This window comes from Podarcis erhardii (genome assembly GCF_964252035.2).
Source record: "Podarcis erhardii genome assembly, chromosome: 5".
In the NCBI taxonomy this organism is placed as follows: Eukaryota; Metazoa; Chordata; class Lepidosauria; order Squamata; family Lacertidae; genus Podarcis; species Podarcis erhardii.
In genome coordinates, this window is record NC_138509.1 from 79,728,479 (window position 1) to 79,750,982 (window position 22,504).

The 22,504-nt window shown below is 43.6% G+C and overlaps 1 protein-coding gene across 2 annotated transcripts in view; it reads left to right on the forward strand.

Moving 5' to 3' along the window:
- The window catches only part of KCNAB1 (potassium voltage-gated channel subfamily A regulatory beta subunit 1), a 193,321-nt gene extending 171,156 nt beyond the window's left edge, over positions 1 to 22,165 (forward strand). For both annotated transcript variants that reach the window (XM_081862702.1, XM_081862703.1), the window contains exons 9-14: positions 5,422 to 5,507; positions 7,354 to 7,474; positions 11,407 to 11,501; positions 12,757 to 12,877; positions 18,091 to 18,179; positions 18,388 to 22,165. In XM_081862702.1, the coding sequence (XP_081718828.1) occupies positions 5,422 to 5,507; positions 7,354 to 7,474; positions 11,407 to 11,501; positions 12,757 to 12,877; positions 18,091 to 18,179; positions 18,388 to 18,477 (602 nt within the window). In that variant the 3' untranslated portion in view covers positions 18,478 to 22,165. The remainder of the gene's footprint in view (positions 1 to 5,421; positions 5,508 to 7,353; positions 7,475 to 11,406; positions 11,502 to 12,756; positions 12,878 to 18,090; positions 18,180 to 18,387) is intronic.
- Positions 22,166 to 22,504: the final 339 nt, after the last annotated feature.

The following is a 22,504-nucleotide window of genomic DNA, read 5'->3' on the forward strand; positions in this document are numbered from 1 at the left end:
AAGGCTGCAGAAATGGGAGAAACAAGACCCTTTTGGTGGTGTTAATGCTGTGGACCCCTCCATTTTAGGCTCAGGTTGGGCATATGTGGAAATAAACCATATATCATAAAGATATCACAGTCTCTGTGGAAACAGGAACCCTGGGTAAGCACCTGGGCCCCCTGGAATCTTGCACTGCTCAGAGATTAGAGTGACATGCAACAATACTGAGGGGGGCAGGAATTCTGAACATTTCAAAATACTTTGTTTCCATCGTCCTCTTTTGTGAATATCTTTCTCGTTACTCCTTTCTGGACACGCAGTAATCAGAGGCATTGCTTTCTTCCTATATCAGAAGTGTAGAGAATAAGGTTGAAATCCTATAACCATTGGTGTAACTTCCAATGTAGTCCATAGGAATTAGTTCCAAAGAACTGTGCATAGGATCTTGCTAATAGGGAAGGCAGAGGTAATTTGTTGGCATCCCTACCATGTGTGGAGTTTCCATGGCAACGGTGCACTCTATGTCACTCTGAACTGCTCATTTGTGTGTGTGTGTGTGTGCGCGCGCGCGCGCGCGCACGCACACACACACACACACGAGTTCTGATGTTCTGGCCCTGAGGGATGAAGCCATCTTTTGGCTTGTTATGTGTTTTTGTTTTTCTAAACGGATGCTTTGCAATTAAGACTGAATGCGATATTTCATCCCAACAAGCCACAGTGCCCAAGTACACCAATACCTGTGGCTACTGGAACCTGCATTTACTATTATGATTTGTTCTTTAAAAATCAGCAGCATCGGAATTGGTCTGAAGCAAGATAGGATAGCAAGAGACTAGGAACTGCAGGACTGCAGGTGCCAATGGTTTCTCCAGCTGAATGAAAGGCTTGACGATATGGAGGTTGTGATATGTTGTCTACAGTATTTGAGCATTTCCTGCTTCTGCTGTATATGTGTTATTTCTTTTGACTGCAGGTGTTTTGCCTGGGTTGGGGGAGGAGTTGCAGGGGTGGTTCTGAGCATTTCCAATTTTTCTTCTGTGGAATGGGAATTTTGTAGTACCCACAACAATTGCAGTCCCTGGTTTGAAAGTTAGGGCCTTCCTCTCAGAATTTCTGAGCATGAAGAGGACTGAGGATGATGAAAGAACATCATGGACTCTCCTTCACTGAAGGTTTTTCAACAGAGGTTGCATCTAGCAGACTCTTTGAACCCTTTCCAACTCTGCACTTCTATGGTTCTATGAAAGAAGACCTAGTTCATACTGTTTCACACCTTTGCTGCCTAATTACTGTGAAATGGGTTCATATTATGATGGCTTTATCTTGAAACGTTGGAGGTACCCATGAGATGCAATGTGGGGAGATCCAGGACTGACAGGTCCTGTTACTCTTTGAAGGTCAGGGAAGTAACACTCTCAAAGAGAATATGTTCAGCTTTAATAATAATAATAATAATAATAATAATAATAATTTATGATTTATTTCCCCAGCCACTCTGGGCGGCTTCCAACAGAATATTAAAATACAATAGTCTATTAAACATTAAAAGCTTCCCTAAACAGGGCTGCCTTCAGGTGTCTTCTAAAAGTCTGGTAGTTATTTTTCTCTTTGACATCTGGTGGGAAGGCATTCCACAGGGCGGGTGCCACTACCAAGAAGGCCCTCTGACTGGTTCCCTGTAACTTCACTTCTTGCAGTGAGGGAACCGCCAGAAGGCCCTCAGTGCTGGACCTCAGTGTCCAGGCAGAACGACGCGGGTGGAGACGCTCTTTCAGCTATACTGAACCGAGACCGTTTTGGGCTTTAAAGGTCAGCACCAACACTTTGAATTGTGTCCGGAAACGTACTGAGGAGCCAGTGTAGGTCTTTCAAGACCAATGTTATGTGGTCTCGGCGGCCACTCCCAGTCACCAGTCTAGTTGCCACATTCTGGATTAGTTGTAGTTTCCCTCCCCTAAGACCAAAGGTTGGTAACTCTGTGTTGATTGATACGGTTTTCCTCATTCAAGCAAAAGATTGTGCAGCAAGATATGAAAGAGTTAACTTCCAAAAAGCAACAATGCCTTGAATAAAAATAAGTGGCTGGGGCATGGGAGATAATAAACTCTACAGTGAAAAATTCCTGGAGGCGTTAAGAAGTTCTAATGTAATCATCCCCTGCGCTGTCAACTCAATAGATGGATGACTAAGCGAGGCCCATAGAAACTAGCACAGTTTACACATTTCATTAAAGAAAAAACACGTATCCTGTTTTCTGGTCACTAGTTGGCTTGGCTTTTCTGATTTTGCAGTGGTTTCAGAAAGCTCAGAGGGTTAGATGGAACATATACTGGGCTGTGGGACGGACAGGAGCAGCAGCTCTTTATTAATCCAATGTATGTGTCGCAGGCTAGAAAACAAAATAATGCGGTTGTTTTCAAACTGTCACAAAATGTTGGAGCTTGTGATTTGCATCCATGTTTGATCTCTGCCATCTCCAGTAAAAAGGACTAGGCAGCAGGTCATGGGAGAGAGGTCTGCTGGAAACCGCAGAGAGCCACAACCAAACATGGCCAGCCCTAAGGGAGAAGGAGACAACGGCCTCAAAGAATTATAGAGCTGACTTTAGCAGTCATCCAGCCTAACTCCCAGTAGTGATGTATAGAAGTGAGAGCTGGACCATCAAGAAGGCTGATCGCCGAAGAATTGATGCTTTTGAATTATGGTGCTGGAGGAGACTCTTGAGAGTCCCATGGACTGCAAGAAGATCAAACCTATCCATTCTTAAGGAAATCATCCCTGAGTGCTCACTGGAAGGACAGATCGTGAAGCTGAGGCTCCAATACTTTGGCCACCTCATGAGAAGAGAAGGCTCCCTGGAAAAGACCCTGATGTTGGGAAAGATGGAGGGCACAAGGAGAAGGGGACGACAGAGGATGAGATGGTTGACAGTGTTCTCGAAGCTACAACATGAGTTTGACCAAACTGCAGGAGGCAGTGGAAGACAGGAGTGCCTGGCGTGCTCTGGTCCATGGGGTCACGAAGCGTCGGACACGATTAAACGACTAAACAACAACAACAAGCCTAACTCCTAGCTCAGTGCAAGATCTACAGTTCAAGCTGGAGGAGGAGAAGTGTGCAGAGGCCCAGTGGATGGTTCAGTTGTCCTCACTACCTTAATTCATGGTGACTGTGGATGAAAGTTTGGTCTTTTCTGAATTCTAGTCATGCTTAGACAGTGTGACACAGTTGTTTCCTTAGTGGTGCTATGTGCTGCATGAAGTCTAGATTAGTTTTTGACACACCACTCCTAGTGTTCCTGTTGCTTGGTTTGCAGTTGCACACAGAAAATGCAGAGAGAGGATGAATTCATCTTTTCACGCCTCGCAGCATCCTGCACAGGCACAAGCCATGTCAGAGTCTTTGTGAGTGCACCAATTTCCTCATCAGCGGAACAGCCATCATCCCAAAATGGCTGTAGGAATTGACCCACTGAAATTTATTTATGTTTCCATTGTAAGCTTCCTTTCTATAAAAAGGAAGTTGTTCTTCATGTAGCACATAGTTAAATGATAGAACTTGCTCCCTCAGGGGGCAGTGATGGCCACCAAGTTGGGTAGCTTTTAAAGAAGATTAGACGGATTCATGGAGGACAAGCCTATCCACATGGTGACAATGTTCTGCTTGGGTGGCATGCATGGGGCTGAAGTCTGGGTGGTCTCTGATCTTTGCACTTATCTTGCTTAGCTTGAGCAAGGTTGCTGCTTTAGACCATGCCCCGGGCCCAAATACAGGGATTTGTACAAAAGCACAACTGTGCAAGCCTTGCACATCTTGCCCTTGGATCAATAAGCTGATTTCCACTTGAGAAATTAATCCAATGAAGTTTGAAAGCAAAAAGAACACACAAAAACTTAGTATTCCCCTATATCTCTTTCTACAATGCTGCCCTCTTGTGTTGCTTAAGTTTTAAACTTTTCTCTTTGTGGACAGGTGTGGTTTTTTTGCTTAGTAGGAGACTCACAAAACCATGTGTTGATTCTCCTCAGTTGTACATAAATTACACTAGCCTCTCATAAAATAACAGCAAATTCAGTTTGTAATAATAGCCTTTGGCAACCTTCCATATTCCTGGTAATGATTTTCCAGGGTTTTCTGTGTGAAAGTAAGGATAATATTTTGCATCTGCAATCAGCCTCAGAGATTTGATGTGGGGCTCAAAGTTGTCCAGCAGCATCTCAGTTTCCACAATCCAGGGACAGTGTAGACACCAGAACATCTGGAGACAGATGATTCTTAGACATTTGCGAGGTGACTGAATCTACTCAATATTAACCCACAACCTGGTGGATTGCAGTGAGTTTATTTATTGTGACCATGCCATAGGGCTATTATGGGATATGTGAATATTTCATAAAGATGGTGCCGCTAGGGGGCCAAAGTCCAGGATGACCAGATGACCAGCCAGAGAGCATCAGGTGATGGAGGCAACAGCAAATAGGCTCAACACCTAGGTTGGCATACACACACTGAGATCCACCAAAGCCGTTTCAATATCCTTTCTCTATCCTTATTTTGACTCTAGTTGCCTCAACAACATGCAGGTTGTCAGACATGTATATGGTTGCATATTCTCATAGTAAGTCTTCAAATTCTGTGAGGGATGTGTTCTGGGGATCAACCTAAAGTCAAAATCATGTACAGTGGTACCTCTGGTCATGAACGGGATCCCTTCTGGAGGCCTGTTCGCAACATGAAAAGCCCGCAACCTGAAGCGCCATATCTGCGTGGGTGTGCAGCACGATTTGGCGCTTGTGCAAAGCGTGATTAAGCATTTCTGCGCATGCGCGAGCAGCAAAACCTGGAAGTAACCCTTTCTGGTACTTCTGGGTCGCCACAGGATGCAACTTGAAAAAACGTATCATGAAGCAAATGTAACATGCGGTATGACTGTGTAGTCAAAACCCAGTGGGCTCAGTGGTGAAAGCGTTTGCCAAGGTCATTTTTCCCGGAACCCCACCTCTTTTAATATTTTTTAAAATATTATTTTGCCATGTTCATAAAGTTGAATGTGCACAAGTTAAATGCGCATAAGGTGGGGTGTTACTGTACACTATTGCGTAAAATGTAAGAACATTCATACCACCTGAATACGTAAAGGGGGGAGCCTTTTCTTCCACGGTTACTTTTGATGCGCAACGCATAAAAGAGGCAAACTTATAAATGCAGGATTGAAAGTTGGACTCTAACCTTTGTAGCATTGGTTGCAGGCTGACGTATGTAAAGAGAAATAAGAAAAGGCCAACTTTCTTTTTAGGGAGGATTGCTAAGTGTACGACCTCGTTGCATCTCTCTCACACACACACCCTTGGTCCCAATTGCATATTTCTGCTAACCACCTTGCTTGCAATTGCATATGATATGGTTCTGTTCTCTCTCTCTCTCTTTCCAATTTAGAAATTGTCCGGGCGATGACTCACGTGATAAACCAGGGCATGGCCATGTACTGGGGAACTTCCCGATGGAGTGCCATGGAAATAATGGTAAGGTAGCTTTGCGAGAGGATCCAGCGTTATTAGAGCTGCAAGCATTGAAACAGTGCCAGATGTGATGTGTGGAATTGCCATGGTCTGCTCCCTCATTTTTTACGGGGCATCCACACAGTGCCATCGTCCAATCATTGCCTTCCTGTATTTTCCTTCCGATTCTTCAGTCTTTTACCAGGCTCCGAAAAGTCTAGCTTTTTTAGAAGAAGAGAACATAGCTGGTAGAGACACCCATAGCACTTCTCTTCCATATTATTATTATTATTATTATTATTATTATTATTATTATTATTATTTAAAAGGTTGGAGTTTTGATGTGTGCAGTTAAATATTAAGACAGTAACCCTTTTGCCAAAACCAACTGCCCGCTCAGCACCACTTTGCTATTGCTTTTTCACTCCTGTTATCACTTAATTTTTATTTATGCTAAAATCTCTTAAGCACGGGTCCATCTATATACTTTTTAAAAGTTCAGCAATAGCTCCATAACACATTTTAAAATGATTTTTTAAAAACAAATTGACTCCCTACTGCTTTCCTACTCGCTGTCATTTTAGTGCATTTTTCTCTAGATAAGTGCTTCCAATCTGTACTTCCAGTCCAAATGTTAAAAACTTTGTGGGGGGGGGGGTTAAAAAATGTTTTGTGTTCAGCAATGGGCAATCGAGCTTGAATCTATAAGGACATGAATGCATAAGCACTTAGCACTAATTCAATATTTGGTTATTGTTTTTAAGCATCACTTTAGACAGACAGACACACAGAATACTGCCCAAGTAAAGTGGAAATTAGCCTTTCCCACTCTCAGAAGCTGTGCTGTGCTCATTGGGACATTTATTATTATTATTATTATTATTATTATTATTATTATTATTATTATTATTAATTTAGTTATTTACAGGGACTCAGGGAACATACCAGCGTGGGCACACAGTAAAAGCACAATGCCCCTAACAGTACAAAAGGCAATCTGAAAACCAGCTTACAGCAGGAAAGCATCCATTAGCAGTGTTTGTGTTCCTGGTTCCTCTGTTTTCTAAACCACTTAGAAGTCTATTTTGGCACTAAGCAGTATATTAATTAATTAATTAATTAATCAATCAATCAATCAGAGTAAGTTGTGGTAGCAGCAGCTCTAGGAGCCCCCTACTTGGAAGCAATCCAAAATTTGACAGTCCACACCCCTTTCGCTGTGATAGGTAGTGTGATCGTTGGTGGGGTGGGGGGTGGATAGAAATCTCGAAAGATTTGGAGAAATCCACATAGACATGCATATAAGAAAAATAATTCAAGAGAAGAAAAGTTGTGTTTGTGGTACAGGCAGGTCCTTTTAAGTGATGCCTTGTCACAAGCAGGACAGAAGATGTTCCCTGTCATTTGCACCTTTTTAAAGTACAGTCGTACCTTGGTTCTCGAATGGAATCCGTTCCAAAAGCCTGTTCGACTTCCAAAAACGTTTGAAAACAAAGGCGCAGCTTCCAATTGGCTGCAGGAACTTCCTGCACTGAATCAGAAGCCGTGGAAGCCGTGTCGGACGTTCGGCTTACAAAAATAATTCTCAAACCTCACTTCCGGGTTTGTGGCGTTTGGGAGCCAAAACCTTCGGCTCACAAGGCATTCGAGAATCAAGGTACGACTGTAGTTGTATTTTTTTTTAAAAGGGCTTCCAGTTAATATGATGTTCTTTTAATCAATTTGTTCAAATGTATTAAACATTGAAACCCTAATAAAACATCTGTATTGTGTACTGTCTTGGAAAGAGTTGATTTGATTAATGCTCCGTCATTTCTCCCAGGAGAACTCTCCGCTAATGTGCTATTCTTTTTTTGCTGACTCTCCACAGGAAGCCTATTCTGTAGCGAGGCAGTTTAATATGATTCCACCGGTGTGCGAACAAGCAGAATACCACCTTTTCCAAAGAGAGAAAGTAGAGGTTCAGTTGCCAGAACTGTATCACAAGATAGGTAATGTCAGAAAGGCTGCATTGTTAATATTCGCGAGGGAATGAGGAACAAATCATTTCTATGCAAAAGGTGTCTGCTCAGAAAATATTTCATAGCCCCTGCTGTTCAATAATTATCAGAGGTGCAATTAGTCTCTTGCCAGCAGCAATTATCCCTGTGCGAAGAGGTAAGTGACAGCATGTCTGCCAGGTTTCTTCGATGGCTTTCCTCTGTAATTTATTATTATAATAAATATAGTGTCATCAGAACCCTATATAGCAGGTCCATAGTGGTGTATGGTGTCAGGCTAAAGAAGCAAAATGCTTAACTACAATGTTCTAGTATGTTCCTTTCCCACACCAAAAAGTGCCATGGGCTGCAATCCTAAGAACACTTACTAGGGAGAAAGCCTCTTTGAAAATAGTACAGTTTACTTCCAAGTAGGTAAAAAGATAAAGGATCCCTGGACGGTTAAGTCTGGTCAAAGGTGACAATGGGGTTGTGGCGGTCATCTCGCTTTCAGACTGAGGGAGCCGACGTCTGACCACAGACAGCTTTCCGGGTCATGTGGCCAGCATGACTAAACCGCTTCTGGGCAATGGAACACCACAGTGGAAGCCAGAGCACACGGAAATGCTGTTTACCTTCCTGCTGCAGCGGTACCTATTTAGCTACTTGCATTGGTGTGCTTTCGAACTGCTAGGTTGGCATAAGATGGGACAGAGGAGTGGGAGCTCACCCCGTCATGTGGACTCGAACTGCCAACCTTCTGATCAGCAAGCCCAAGAGGCTCAGTGGTTTAGACCAGGGATCAGCAAACTTTTTCAGCTTGGGGCATTTTAAATAAAAGCACATGTTCTGCTCATGTAAAAACAAGCTGATTCCCAGACCGTCTGCGGGCTGGATTGAGAAGGCGATTGGGCCGGATCCGGCCCCTAGGCCTTAGTTTGCCTACCCATGGTTTAGACCACCACGCCACCCACATCCAAGTAAACATGGGGAGCCCCACAGTGACACAATGGGTCAAAGCATCTGGCTATTAACCAGAAGGTTGGTGGTTCGAGCCCACGCAGGAACATCGGTGGCCAGGATTCCTGCATTGCTTGGGGTTGGACTAGATGAACCCTGGGGTCCCTTCCAACTCTTACAGTTCTGTGGTTCAGTGCAGAGAAATACACAGAGTACTACCCTAGACATCTTTCCTGCTCCTTCAGACCTGGGTATGGCACATGTGTGATCACTGCTTCACTGTCATGAGCTGGAATAGCTCAATCAGTAGAGCATGAGACTCTTAATCTCAGGGTCGTGGGTTCAAGCCCCATATTGGGCAATGATCCCTGCATTGCAGGGGGTTAGACTAGATGGCCCTCGTTGTCCCTTCCAACTCTAAAATTCTATGATTCAGATGTGTCACTAGGGATGGAAGTCATCTACCAATTTCCAGTCTACAAGTTTCTCATTTGTCCAGTGGCCTAGGACCCACATACCTACAGGACCGCCTCTCCTGGTATGCCCCGCGGAGGACCTTAAGGTCCACAAAGGACAACATTTTGGAGGTACCAAGTCGCAAGGTGGTTAGATTGGTCTCAACTGGGGCCGGGGCCTTTTCAGTACTGGCGCCAACTTGGTGGAATGCTCTGTCACAAGAGACTAGGGCCCTGCAGGACTTGACATCTTTCCGCAGGGCCTGCAAGACAGAGCTGTTCCACCTGGCCTTTGGTTTGGACTCAGTCTGACCCTTATGTTTCCCTCCCCTTATGGTCTTGATCTATCGGCTACTTTTAAAATGAGGCTGCATTTTAAATTGCATTTTAACCTGTATTTCAAATTGTGGTTTTTTTCCCTATTATGTTTTTACTGTGATTTTATTGGTTTTAGCTGCCCTGAGGGAGGGCAGTGTATAAATAAAAAAAATCATTGATTGATTGATTGATTGATTGATTGTTAAATTCAGTCTGCAGCAATTTGCTATTCTTTTTTAAAATCCTCAGAAACATTCTTCAGCATGTTTGGGGGAACTGGGTTCGCGTCTCCGCTCCTCCACATACAGCTGCTGGGTGACCTTGGGCCAGTCACACTTCTTTGAAGTCTCTCAGCCCCACTCACCTCACAGAGTGTTTGTTGTGGGGGAGGAAGGGAAAGGAGAATGTTAGCCGCTTTGAGACTCCTGAAGGGGAGTGAAAGGCGGGGTATCAAATCCAAACTCTTCTTCTTCTTCTTCTAGTGCAGTTTTGACTCACGTGCACTTTTTCGCAAGCAATTTTTCCTAATGTAATGCATTTTTGTGTGGCTTTACCCCTGCAAATGTATTCGTCATTAATAGCACACTTTACTCTAATCTATGCATTTTTGAAAACATGGCTGCCACTCTGGAAAAAGGTCCTGGAGATGCACTCTCCCACATTCCCCCCCCCTCCACTATGCCAGTGCCAATGAGATGTATCTAGGAAACTCATGAGCAGAGCATGAGGGCAATAGGCTCTGGTATTAATTTACAAGGCCCTTAATAACTTGGGCCCAGGGACCACCTAATCCCTAATATCCCTGCCCAGTTATTGAAGTCTTCAATGTTAGCAGTCCCCCATGGCTCAGATGCGCATCTCAGATGCTCCAGTAGCCATGCATTTATTGTTGTGGGTCCAATTTTATGGAACAATCTTCCAGCTGAGGTCAGACAGCACCTCCCACCACGTCCTGTGCAGCTTCTAGCTCCTACTGAAGACTTTATTATTATTATTCCAGCAGGCACTTTATCTTGGAGTCTGATTTTATAGTTTAAAATGATGTTTCCCTTTTCTGTATTGTATTTCTTGTACACCACTCACAAGTCCAGCAATATAGAAATTGTTTAAATCACTAAAAAAAATGTTCTCTCCCATTGTTGCTTCCCAGCAACTAATATTCACTGCCTTTCAAGAGAGGCAGTGAATCATTCAATCTTCATGATTCAGTCTTCATGATTGACAGCTGCCAGCAGACCCACCCTCCTCCACGAATTTACCTTCTTCCCCTCCGAAAGCTGTCTGAGTTTGCATCCATCGCAATGTCCCGTGCCAATGAATTTCATGTTTTAATTATGCTTTGCGGGAAGAATTGCTTGTTTCTGCCTCTCCTGAACCTCCTGCCAATCAGTTTCCCTCGGGGGCAGCTTGCCCAGCAATGGAGTCGCTGTCGCTTACCAAGCAGTAGAAGCTGTGCAAAGGCTGCTGTGGGAATACTGAATCAGCTTTGCTGGGGAATCCACACAAGATACGGCCTTCATCCCTCTCCCTCCCTCTCCCAGTAAAGCAGCACTGGTCCCACTGTCAGGAATCTGCTGTGGTTCTGCCCACTAAGCAATGGTTCCATTGAATGCTCCCAATTTCTATTATTATGAAGGAGGGAGGAAAACGTCTCTCTTTCTCTACACCATCTGTAATTTTATAAAACTCTATCTTGTTGCCTCCGGTCCTCCAGCCCCTGGAAGCCCAGCCTTCTGTTTTTCTAAATTATAAAGGCCAAATGATGTAGCTTTTCCTCATAGCAAAGGTACTTTGGTCATTTGTGGTATATATTTGCTTTTATTTGCTTATGTAATCCGTAACACACATCTGTGTGTGTGTGTGTGTGTGTGTGTGTGTGTGTGTGTGTGTAAGAGAGAGAGAGGTGTCTACAGGATCTTGTGAACATTACAGTGGTACCTCAGGTTAAGTACTTAATTCGTTCCGGAGGTCCGTACTTAAACTGAAACTGTTCTTAACCTGAAGCACCACTTTAGCTAATGGGGCCTCCCACTGCTGCCACGCTGCCGGAGCATGATTTCTGCTCTCATCCTGAAGCAAAGTTCTTAACCCGAGGTACTATTTCTGGGTTAGCGGAGTCTGTAACCTGAAGCGTCTGTAACCTGAAGCATATGTAACCCGAGGTACCACTGTATCTCAGTGCTATCTCTTGTCTGATTGGTTGTTCTGCAGGCGTTGGAGCAATGACGTGGTCCCCTCTCGCCTGTGGGATTGTCTCAGGGAAATACGCCAATGGAATTCCCGAAAACTCAAGGGCTTCTTTGAAGGTATTTTCCCCATGCTAACCACTTATACGATCACAACGTATTTCCCCCTGTGCTCTAGAGAAACGTCTTTTCTGAGCTCAGGGTGGTAGGTGAAAAGTGTGAAGGTGCACATGTTTGAATGACGGAAAGAATTTCTCCTGAGATCTACAAGTAAAGGGCGGTATACAAATTTAATAAATAGCAACAACAATAATAATTCCCTTGACAATCAAGATTTCAGCATTAATGAGAACATTGTTGCTGAGGTCTATGACCAGTATGACTAGCATGAGATACAAGCGTGTCCCATTGCTTACCATTTTGATTTTATTCATAAACTGGATGGAGATTCTGATTTCATTAAGTATTCTTGGAGAACATCCAAGTTGCCTGTTACATACATATTTCCATGTTATCTCTTCTTGCTTCCCTGATTATTAAGATTCATGGTGTGTGGCTAGATAAGAATACATTGTAGGCTTTCACTACGCAAGAGGTGGAGATGGAGGAGACCTAGAGACAGTTTAAACTTTTCCATGGCTGTGCATCTTTGCACCACATTGGGATACAATTGAACAGTTGGCCAGCTGTGTGCTGCTACACATTTTTGCCTCTGACACCATCCACCATTTGCCCATGGCCCCCAATGGTTGCCCACAAGGAAATGAATGCATCTCTCAAGCTGAAAAAGGTTTCCCAGCCTCGGTATATATACTGAAGACCAACAGATGTCCCTCCTCAGCTTTAGTCTGCTCTGAAACACTTAGATCAGTGTTTTCGTTCCTGGCGTTATTGATTAAATCAAGCTGGCATGTCAGCCACAAATTGTATCCAGAATTGCTTCTAAGCCTTTTTAAAGGAAACTTAACAAGGACATATTGACATGAATTGCCCAGACACATTGACTGGCTGCTGTTGCAGCCTGTTTAGTATAGCCTGTTATCTGTGACATACTGTCACTGTTGCCAACCCACCCACCCCCATGCCCCTCACAGCAACCTTGTTTGACATTTTGAAGGATGGCAGCACACTGAAATCATTGTGGTATGTTTGAAAGCAATCATCAAAGCTCCACATGTTTAAGGAAAATGGATTTGTCCAGCACTAGAGATTGGCTGCCTAAGGATAACTGAGTTTGTGTTTGCTTGCTGGCTCTGCGAGTGAGAGCCAGGAGCTCATTTCTCCCCCGTTTCTCTCCAGTTGTGACCTAGGCAGTGCATGATTTAAACTAAGGTTTGTCTTCCTTTTAACATCTTGTTGTCTTCTGTTTCCCCAGTGCTATCAGTGGCTAAAGGAGAAGATTGTGAGCGAGGAAGGGAGAAAACAGCAGTCGAAGCTGAAAGATCTCTTCCCCATTGCTGAACGCCTCGGATGCACCCTACCTCAGCTGGCTGTTGGTGAGTGATTCTGGGAGTCCCCCCCTCTGGGCACCTCCAGATGTCTTTTGCATTGTGTTTTCATAACTACAGTGGTGCCCCGCAAGACAAATGCCTCGCAAGACGAAAAACTCGCTAGATGAAAGGGTTTTCCGTTTTTCGAGGCGCTTCGCAAGACGAATTTCCCTATGGGCTTGCCTTGCAAGACGAAAACGTCTTGCAAGTCTTGCGAGTTTTTTTCCTTTCCCCCCCTTTTTCTAAGCCGCTAAGCCGCTAATAGCCGCTTAGCCGCTAAGCCGCTAATAGTGCTAATCCGCTAAGCCGCTAATAGGGGTGCTTCGCAAGAAGAAAAAACCGCAAGACGAAGAGACTCGCGGAACGAATTAATTTCGTCTTGCGAGGCACCACTGTATTTGTATTCATGATGCTATTAGTGAAGTCAGACACAACTCCGCATTCAATACTGTTTATGCCTGCTCGGGTTTTGGGGTAGTCACACTGCTTCACTTCCAATCAGTGCATATCGTGTAACTTTCTGCTGAAGTCCTATAACTTTTCATACCACAAATGTTGGGTGGGGTGGGGTGGAGAATCCCTCTTTGGTTGCAGTATAGCTCCTTAATCCACCACAAATGAAAGCACATCAAAGTGCAAGTAGATAAATAGGTACCGCTACAGCGGGAAGGTAAACGGCATTCCCGTGCACTGCTCTGGTTCGCCAGAAGCGGCTTAGTCATGCTGGCCACATGACCCGGAAGCTGTACGCTGGCTCCCTCAGCCAGTAAAGCGAGATGAGCGCCGTAACCCCAGAGTCGTCCGCAACTGGACCTAATGGTCAGGGGTCCCTTTACCTTTACCTTTACCTTTACCTTTACCTTTAAAGGACTATTATTATGTCTAGAATACATAGACAAATACACACCCCTCCCACGAAACCTATATCATTAGTGATGTTCAGTTGGGCTGGCACTGTGAGCTACTTACGGTGCAAAGGAGGTACTTATCCAGTGCCTTTTTTGAGAGTTGGTTGCAGTGGTCTTCAATAGCTAATTTTATTTATGCATTTATCTAAATCATTTCTAGACTGCTTTTCCAAAGCTGAGGGTGGCATAAAGAAACAACACCCAACTTAATCAAGCTTCTTATGATCAATTAAGGTTCATAGGAAGCTATCATATACAGTCGTACCTTGGTTTTCAAATGTGTTCCGGAAGTCCGTTCAGCTTCCAAAAAAATGTTCGGAAACTGGAACACTCACTTTCAAGTTTTGATCATTCGGGAGCCGAAATATATGAGTACCAAGGTGTTCAACAATCAAGGTATGACTGTACTGAGTTCTTTGGACCATCTAGGTCAGTATTGACCCAAAGTGGCTTGGGAAACCCAGCCAGATGGGCGGGGTATGTATGTATGTATGTATGTATGTATGTATGTATGTATGTATAAATAAATAAATAAATATTATTATTATTATTATTATTATTATTATTATTATTATTATTATTTAGCATTTCAGACAGAGTTCTCTCCCAGCCCTATTTAGAGATGCATACCAAGTAATGAGCCTAAGACCTTTTGCTCTACCACTGAACCATGCCGCTTTTCATATGAGTTTCAGCTGGTTTATGGTTATTGATTACATATATTTATTTAAGGGGTAAAAACCATATTTCTGAAGTAGGAAGCATACGTGTTTCTAGGTAATGTGCACCACATTGTCATAGCAAGCATAATCTGAGAAGGTCCCTAATATGTGAAAGAAAAGGGGAAATGCTCTTTTAAGATAGTACTTGCCTTAAAAATATTTTTTTAAAAAAGAAAAACCTACTGGCTGGTTAAATTAGGGACTATTTGGCTGATTAAAAGGGTTTAATCAAATAATCATTAACAAATTAAACATTAATTAATTGCAACCCTGATTAAAACAAATTGAGTGTACCATGAAATCCTAAGGAACAGATGCAGCGTCCCTTTGGGAAAGAGGCTAAAAGACTTGCCAGCGAAGAGGAAAAGCTATGGGGGTCTTCCAGATGTTGTTGGACAACTGTTCCCATCGTCACTGACCATTGGCTATGTTGGCTGGGGCTGATGGGAGTTGAAGTTCCACATCTAGCAGGAACCGCATCAACTACCCCTGATTTAGAAGGAAGTCCTTTCAAAACACTAGGACAGTTCACAGTTAGGGCAATAAAGATAAACCTCCTTGTAACTGAGATAATTCCCACAAAGCAGAATCTGATTAAATAACAGCTTCTGGCAGAGGATAATTGTTCTTCTCATATTTGCAAAGGACGTTGCCATGACTGACAGAGGCAAGATAGTGTACTGATTTAGATTTGGGTTTTTCAGGCTGAAGTGGGACACACACTGGCCCCTGGTCCCTCACTGATTCTCAGCAAGGGTGTTCTCAGCTCCTGTGGTTTTGCTCTTGCAAGCAGGGATGAGCCAATCTGTCAATTTTTGTTTCTCTCACTTTCCAAATTTTATTAGTTCTCCACACTTCCACATCAGTTTGCAATTCAAATAAAAGTCCTTGTGAAATTTCGTCTCCATTTTAGTGAATTCAATCTAATGCACATGTATTTGTTTCCAGTTTTGCCAAATTCACACCTTTTTTTGCAAAGCTGTTTGCCCCAACATAATTCATTTTTATGGCATTTTTTCCACTGATTTGTGCATTTTTATGTACATGCATTTTTGTATGTGTTACTTGACTTGATAACTGCATTGCAAAATTCAAAGAATTGCGAAATTTGAAGATTGCTTTTGTTTTAGTTCACACCTTGTTTCGGGCAGCACAAATTAGGTAAGTTTACCTAAAAAATGTTAACTGGATCAAACTTCTCCCTGATTTCCACTTGCAAGTCCCTCCCAATATGGATGCAAGCCAAATCTTCAGGTGACCCACGGAGACCTAGCAGGGAATGAATGTATGATGCTGCCTTATACTGAATCAGAACATTTCTCTGTGTAGCCCAGTGCTGTTTATTCTAGCAGTAGATCTCCTGGGGCAGATCTATCCTCCGACTCTGGGACCCTTTTAATTGGAGATGCCAAGGAGCAAGCCTGGGATCTTCTGCCAGAAAAGAAATGCTCTACCCCTGATCTGTGATTTATCCCCTAATTTCCTTCCGCCTGCTGCTGCAGTAAAAATGCTGTCTTTTCCAGGATGCCTACTGTTTTACCCAACAATATAGCAAGCCTGGTTATGGAATGCAAATATTTACAAAGTCATCCAAGTACCTTGTTGCGTACTGGATACAGCTACTGACTGCATTATCTTTGGGGGTAGGAAGAATAGCTGTTTTTATGGACGACAGCAACAAAGTTGGGCTAGCGATTACTATGAAATAATCATGAGCAGGACTGGATTTTTTTCCCCTTTAATCTTTTTTTTTTTTTTTCCCTCCCCTAGCACAGTTCTCTCCCAACAGCTGTGTAGCCCTGATTGACTCAGGCTGCGAAAATAGAGCTAACACAGCGCAGAAATTCGAGAGAGACCATTAATCATGTTTAACTGTGCTGTCTCGTTCTTGCCTTGCCAAAGACACGATTTAAATGTTTCACAGGGATGACGGGGTGGGAGATAAATGGTCAGATGAAGTTCAAATATCACTTCTGGCCCTGGCAGATGACTTTTCAAAAAATCAGCTAATACGTTCAGTGCAGGAATAAGTTTAAAACAAAACAATCCAGATTCTGTAGCAGCCAGCAAGATGGGGCAGTGCTGTTACCTGGCTTCCGAATGCTGAGGTCACTGCTGGTACCTGAGAGGGGTGAGACACTAGGGAGGCAGGCATGGTGTGGACACAGAGGTGAAGCTAATTCCCTGCTCCTGCCATAGCACCAACCTGCCCATCAACTCACCCCCCCCCCCATGTCTTTCTGTCAGTTACCAGAAGTGTCCTCCACATTGGGAAACCAGGTAAGCAATGTGGCCCGATCCCACTTCTTGGGCTGCTGCCTAGACAATGTAAGCCATGAAGTGCTCCTCACAATTTTTCAAACCAGCAAAGGAACAAGCTTCTCGTCATCTGCAACCGGGGAGAAAGCAAAGGCAGTACGTGATGACAATGGACATTCCCCAGAAGTCAGTAGCCCAAAGTGGCTGCACAGAATAGGTTTCAATTCACCTCAGCACCATCACCTGTGTGCTCCTAATTTCATTTATTTTGTTGCTCTGCCTGCTTTTTGCTTCTGGCTCTACCTACCTCTTGGAAAAGTTGCCTAGAAAAGCTTGGAAAAGCTTGGCCCTTGGAAAAGCTGCCTAGAAAGGGAATGTGGCCCTGGAGCTGAAAAGGTGTCCTGTCACAGTGAGGAATGTCCAGAGGGCAGAATTAAGTGTATTGTCAAAAGTAGACTTACAAGTTAGGAAAAGGCAGGTCTGTCAGTCGTAGGTCCCTCAGCTACTCCTAGCCATGCACTCACTGAGCCTGTTGCAACAACAGAGAGGCCTCGGGTTATGTATCTTCCCCACCTGAGCTACACACAAGCAGGTGAAGACTACGTCAGCGTGCAACCTGCTTCTGCTCCTCCCACTTCAATCCTCTTCTGGTCCTGGTCTCCTGCCTCTGACTCTCGTCTCCTGGATGTTACAGGTTCCCCCAAGTCACTGACCCAAGTCAGTCTGCAACACCCCATTCTCCCGATGTCCTCTCCTCTGTACACAGTGACCACTCTTCAGTGGCTAGCCCAGGGGTCAGCAAACTTTTTCAGCACTGTCCCTCAGACCTTGTGGGGGGCCAGACTATTTTTTTTGGGGGGGGGGAATGAACAAATTCCTATGCCCCACAAATAACCTAGAGATGCATTTTAAATAAAATAACACATTCTACTCATGTAAAACCCCCACAAATAACCTAGAGATGCATTTTAAATAAAAGCACACATTCTACTCATGTAAAAACACGCTGATTCCCAGACTGTCCGCGGGCCGGATTGAGAAGGCGATTGGCCCCCGGGCCTTAGTTTGCCTACCCATGGTCTTGCCTGTCCCTGACAGGTCCCTGCAATAGATTGCAGATGGGGCATAAGCAAGTTTTGTTTGTAGCCAAATGCCACATAATTTCTTTTCTTCTTATCACAGCGGTGTTAAAAAAAAAAAACCTATGTGGAAAAATGTCTGAATGATAAGGTCTTAACCACTGCATGAGATAAGCCTCTGAACTAAGGTTGCTCACCAGCATCAACCAATACCAGCCCTAACCCAGCCATGGGCTTTTCTGTCTTCCCAGCATGGTGTCTACGTAACGAGGGTGTGAGCTCTGTCCTCTTAGGATCTTCCAATCCGGAGCAGCTAATAGAAAATCTTGGTGCCATACAGGCAAGTACAAAATCTTAATTTGTGATGAGCCGAAGCAAATGGATGATCAAAATAGGCAAATTTATTCAAATGTATGTAAGTTCTGAACACAGAGCATAACCTATCTTTACCTGCATTCCTTTGGAGCAAAATGTCGTTTTTGTTTTAATTGGTGAACTGAAAGCACGTAATGATCCTGAACGTATGCCGCCCACTTTTATGCTTACAGGTTCTTCCGAAGATGACGTCCCACATTGTGAATGAGATCGATAACATCTTGGGGAACAAACCTTACAGCAAGAAGGACTACAGATCCTAATGCATTGCATGATTAAACTGGACTGCATGGCTAAAATAGTGCTCTGTACTTAGTACAGTACCAAGTCAATAATATCCTGATTAGAATTATTCGGCAGTCTCTGTTGTTTACTAGATTCTCCAAGGCGGCGTGCTGCGCTGGGATCCAAAAGCACAGCCGATCTCTCTTTACAACTGAGATTGCCTTTGCTTTATTGCTTCTTCTTTTTTACTACAGTCAGATTCTCCTGCACAAGCCCTGTTGAAACGAATGAGATCATGCAGGACATTGTGCGCTAGCATTCATTTCCGCAGAGTTTGTGCACAACTTTTCCCCGGGTCGTGCCCGCTCCCTGTTGACCCTGATTATCCTCTCGGCACTTCCCATTTATGCAGTGAAAATACACATTGTAAAGAAACAATAAAAGATTTCTTCTAAGCTTTAGTTACTTGGAAATTAGAAGAAGGATGTACAGATATATTTTTTCAACGAACACAAAAGCCAGATACAGGTATAGGTCAAAGACGCATATCAGGCAATTTCAAGCATAAAAATTCTTCGAGCTATCTTGAAGATGAGTAAGTTTGGGTGTGGTTTTTTCCATTTGCATTTTTTTATGCTGAATCTGAGTTCTAGGGTACTAGCCTAGTTTGGACTTTGTTTAGGGGAGTACGGGCTGTTCATTTAAAGGCAGAAAATAAAAGAATGGCATCTTTGCCCGCCAGTTATTTTAGGATTTCAGAGGCAGGTTGTATATGGTAGCTCCAGATTCACTGGGGGGTGGGGAATGGACATGATCCATACAAAGCTAAGCAACCATTGGCTACACTTCTGTGCTCACTTACCAGGGAGTATGTAAGCCCTATTGAATACCCTGGGATTTAATTCCAAGGGAAAGTGCACAGGATTGAATGCATATGCTTCACACTCCCCATTTGGGAGGTGGGGAGGCTTCACAGTGCTAAAGTTAAGCTGGATTGTAGCCATTAGCTTTACTGCATTTAAAAATAAAAAGAGTAAAGGCTGTAATTCTATCACCTGCTTAAAGCAGAGGTGGTTTACCTTTGGCTCTCCAGATGTTGCTGGAAAACCACACCCATTTATCCTTAACTGCTGGCCATAGTGGTTGATAGGAGCTGGGAGTCCAAAAACATCTGGAGAGGGCCACATGTTCCCCCTAGAGGTTTGCACCATCAGAACAGAGGTCCCCCCCCCACCTGAGTCAACGTGCTTAGGATCAGGCTGAAAGAGGCTAGGCTAGGCAAGTAAAATTCACACAATCATTTTGCTGCTGCAAAAACGGAAATAAAAAATGCCATAATTTAATGCTGTTTTATTAGAACCTGCTTTACTTTTGGCAGCTTGTAGACGTAGTTACTGCAACTTTGATTACTTAAACTTAACTAATATAATGTATAATAAATGTACAAAATGTGCAGAGTTGTACAATTTTCTGAAGGTGTATTGGAAAGGGTTTCATTTCCCCTTTTGTACCTCCATCGAAAAGCCTGATGCAGTTTGTAAGCACTTCATCACAGTTTAATGGATCCCAGGAAATGTTTTTGTTTGCCCAACCTCCTCTGCCTTTTCTCACTTTCATTTCCAAACTGTATTTAGGATCATCATTACATCACGGGTTTTGGTTTCCAATCCTTGTTTTGGCACATGGCAGCTGTGGTTTTCAGTGATCTTATGCTGCTTAATGGTAATTTTGCCAAGCACTGGACTTAACATGCACATGCCAGTTGCACAGGATGGCCTGTGATGGGCAAGAGCATCTTGATGCAACAAGAGCATCTTTTTTTAAGTACCAGTGGTGGGATGCCAAAAACATCAAGCTTTGCCAAGTGCAAATGGAAGCTGGCTGGTTTGGGCAAGCTCCTTTAGCAGTGTAGCTAGAAGTCAGCATTACTGAAAATTGCGAGTGTTGTGTGTAAATCAGCCCATAAGAATCAGCAATCAAAGAGCTAGAAAGTGTCTGGAACAGCTTTCCCCAACCTGGTGCCCTCCAATGTTTTGGAGTACAAGATCCATCTGCCCTAGGCAGCACAGCCAGGTAGAAGGCTGATGCCACACCGTTCTGCTCTTGAAAGCAATCATTTGATGGGTAGGTGTTGTTGTTGGCTGTTGTTGGCATCCATCTGTCTCATTCGATGGGCAGATGATTAATACAGATAAGGAGATCTCCTTTCCCTTCTTCCCACTCCTAACCTGCCCCATTTGCATGGTTGTATTCAATTGGCAATGATCCCACAGTGATGAAATGCAGCTGTTTTGTGCCTCTTGATTTGTATATCTCTATCATATGATATGTGTATTCTAGAAATCCTCCAAACCATTGCATTTGAAAGCACCGTTTAGGAACAGCACACCCTCCCAGCTACAATCCTGTTATTTCTTACTTTCCATGAATACTTTGATTTTGTGGGCTGGAAAGACCTTATCATGGACTCTTCTTTTTCTTCAATGGGCCTGGCCAACAGAAATGAGGTCTTCTCAGCTGAGATGTTTTATTACGTTTGTGAATAGGTCCACTTTTTCATGTCTAATTGAAGTCTCAAGAGTGGTTTTGAGATCCACTACTGTAAAACACTGGTGGGGAACCCGAGAGCCTACAGATCTTTGACTCTTGACTTGCATCAACCCCGGCCAGCATGGGCAGCGGATGGAGCTATTGTCCAACAACATCTGGAGTGGCTCCCCACCTCTGTAATAAAAAAAAGTGCATACAATTGGGAGATGGGAGGTGCCAAGGCCTTTGAGCAGGGAACACCGTATTTATATGGAAAGTACAAATATCCTTTTAGTTTACTACATCTCACTTCCACAGCATGCACTCTAAAGGACAGACACAAACTGCAATCTGCGTACTCAGTGGGGCCTAATCCATTAGGATTGCAGCTCAAGACCCAGATCCAGAAACATACTAAATACCCACTGCTACACAATGGCTTCCTTTTTGTTGCTGTACCTTATCAGCAGTAATTTCATATTACCTAATTCTGGCCCCAGATGACTACCCTTACCCCAAAACGGTAAACAAGCATTTCATCTTTTTTGCATACGATAGCCTGTATCTGGGGCAACTGATGTGAAACCTGTTTTCACGGATAATTGCTCTTGTTGCTAAAGGCAAATGGCCATAAAGCCAAGTTCTGTATCCACAAATCTTCCAGTTCACCTGGTGGGCAGGGGTATCATGCACATGTATTCAACTCCATTCATCTGGTCTGGGTGGCAAAGCTTCAATGCACATAGTCTTTCTCTGCCTGGCACAACAACTTCAGCTCATTTCGGCGGCAGGAACAGGTCTCTGTTTTCATTCTTCTCCAAAGATTTGCTCCGGCCGCTGCAATGAACTTACAGGGAAGTCTGGGTTAGAACATGGAAAATGTACCGTCTCACAGAAAGCAGCAAAGGTGCATTTGCTCATATAGGTCGCACCATGTGTGAAGCTTAAGCTTCTGAATCGCAGCTGCTGCCACCTCCCTCCCCTCCATCAAGCAAGGCCTTTGCATTTGAACTGTTCATCAGACAGTCCTAGCAACGGAGGTTACAGAAGGCACCGAGTTCTAAAGAACAAATATACTTTTTCCTCTTTTAATGTGTTTAATCAAAGCAATGGTCTGTGTAAATGAATTCAGCTGCTGTATACTAGGAACTGCTTTCTATTTCTGCTTGGACATAATAAAGGCATTTTATGCACCTAGCTTAATTACTTTGGATCCATTAATTTGGAGTGGTGGAGCGGGGGCGGGGAGGGTAGTGGTGGAGAGCCTACATTATTAGGATTAAAATAGGACTGTATCTTTCTGATTCATTACTTTGAAAATCAATACATATTACTTTTCTTTCCCAGTAGGGATAAAACCACATTACACAGAGTGCTTGATAGGAAAGAAAATGTTCATTCATCGAGAGCATTAGCTAAAGACAGATTTAAAGGGCAGTGTCTCTCATAAGATACCAGTGACTATTAACATACGTTGATTTGAAGTATGGAATGCAGTGGGGTCGGGGGGGAGGGGGAGGTCAGGATATTTTTGAT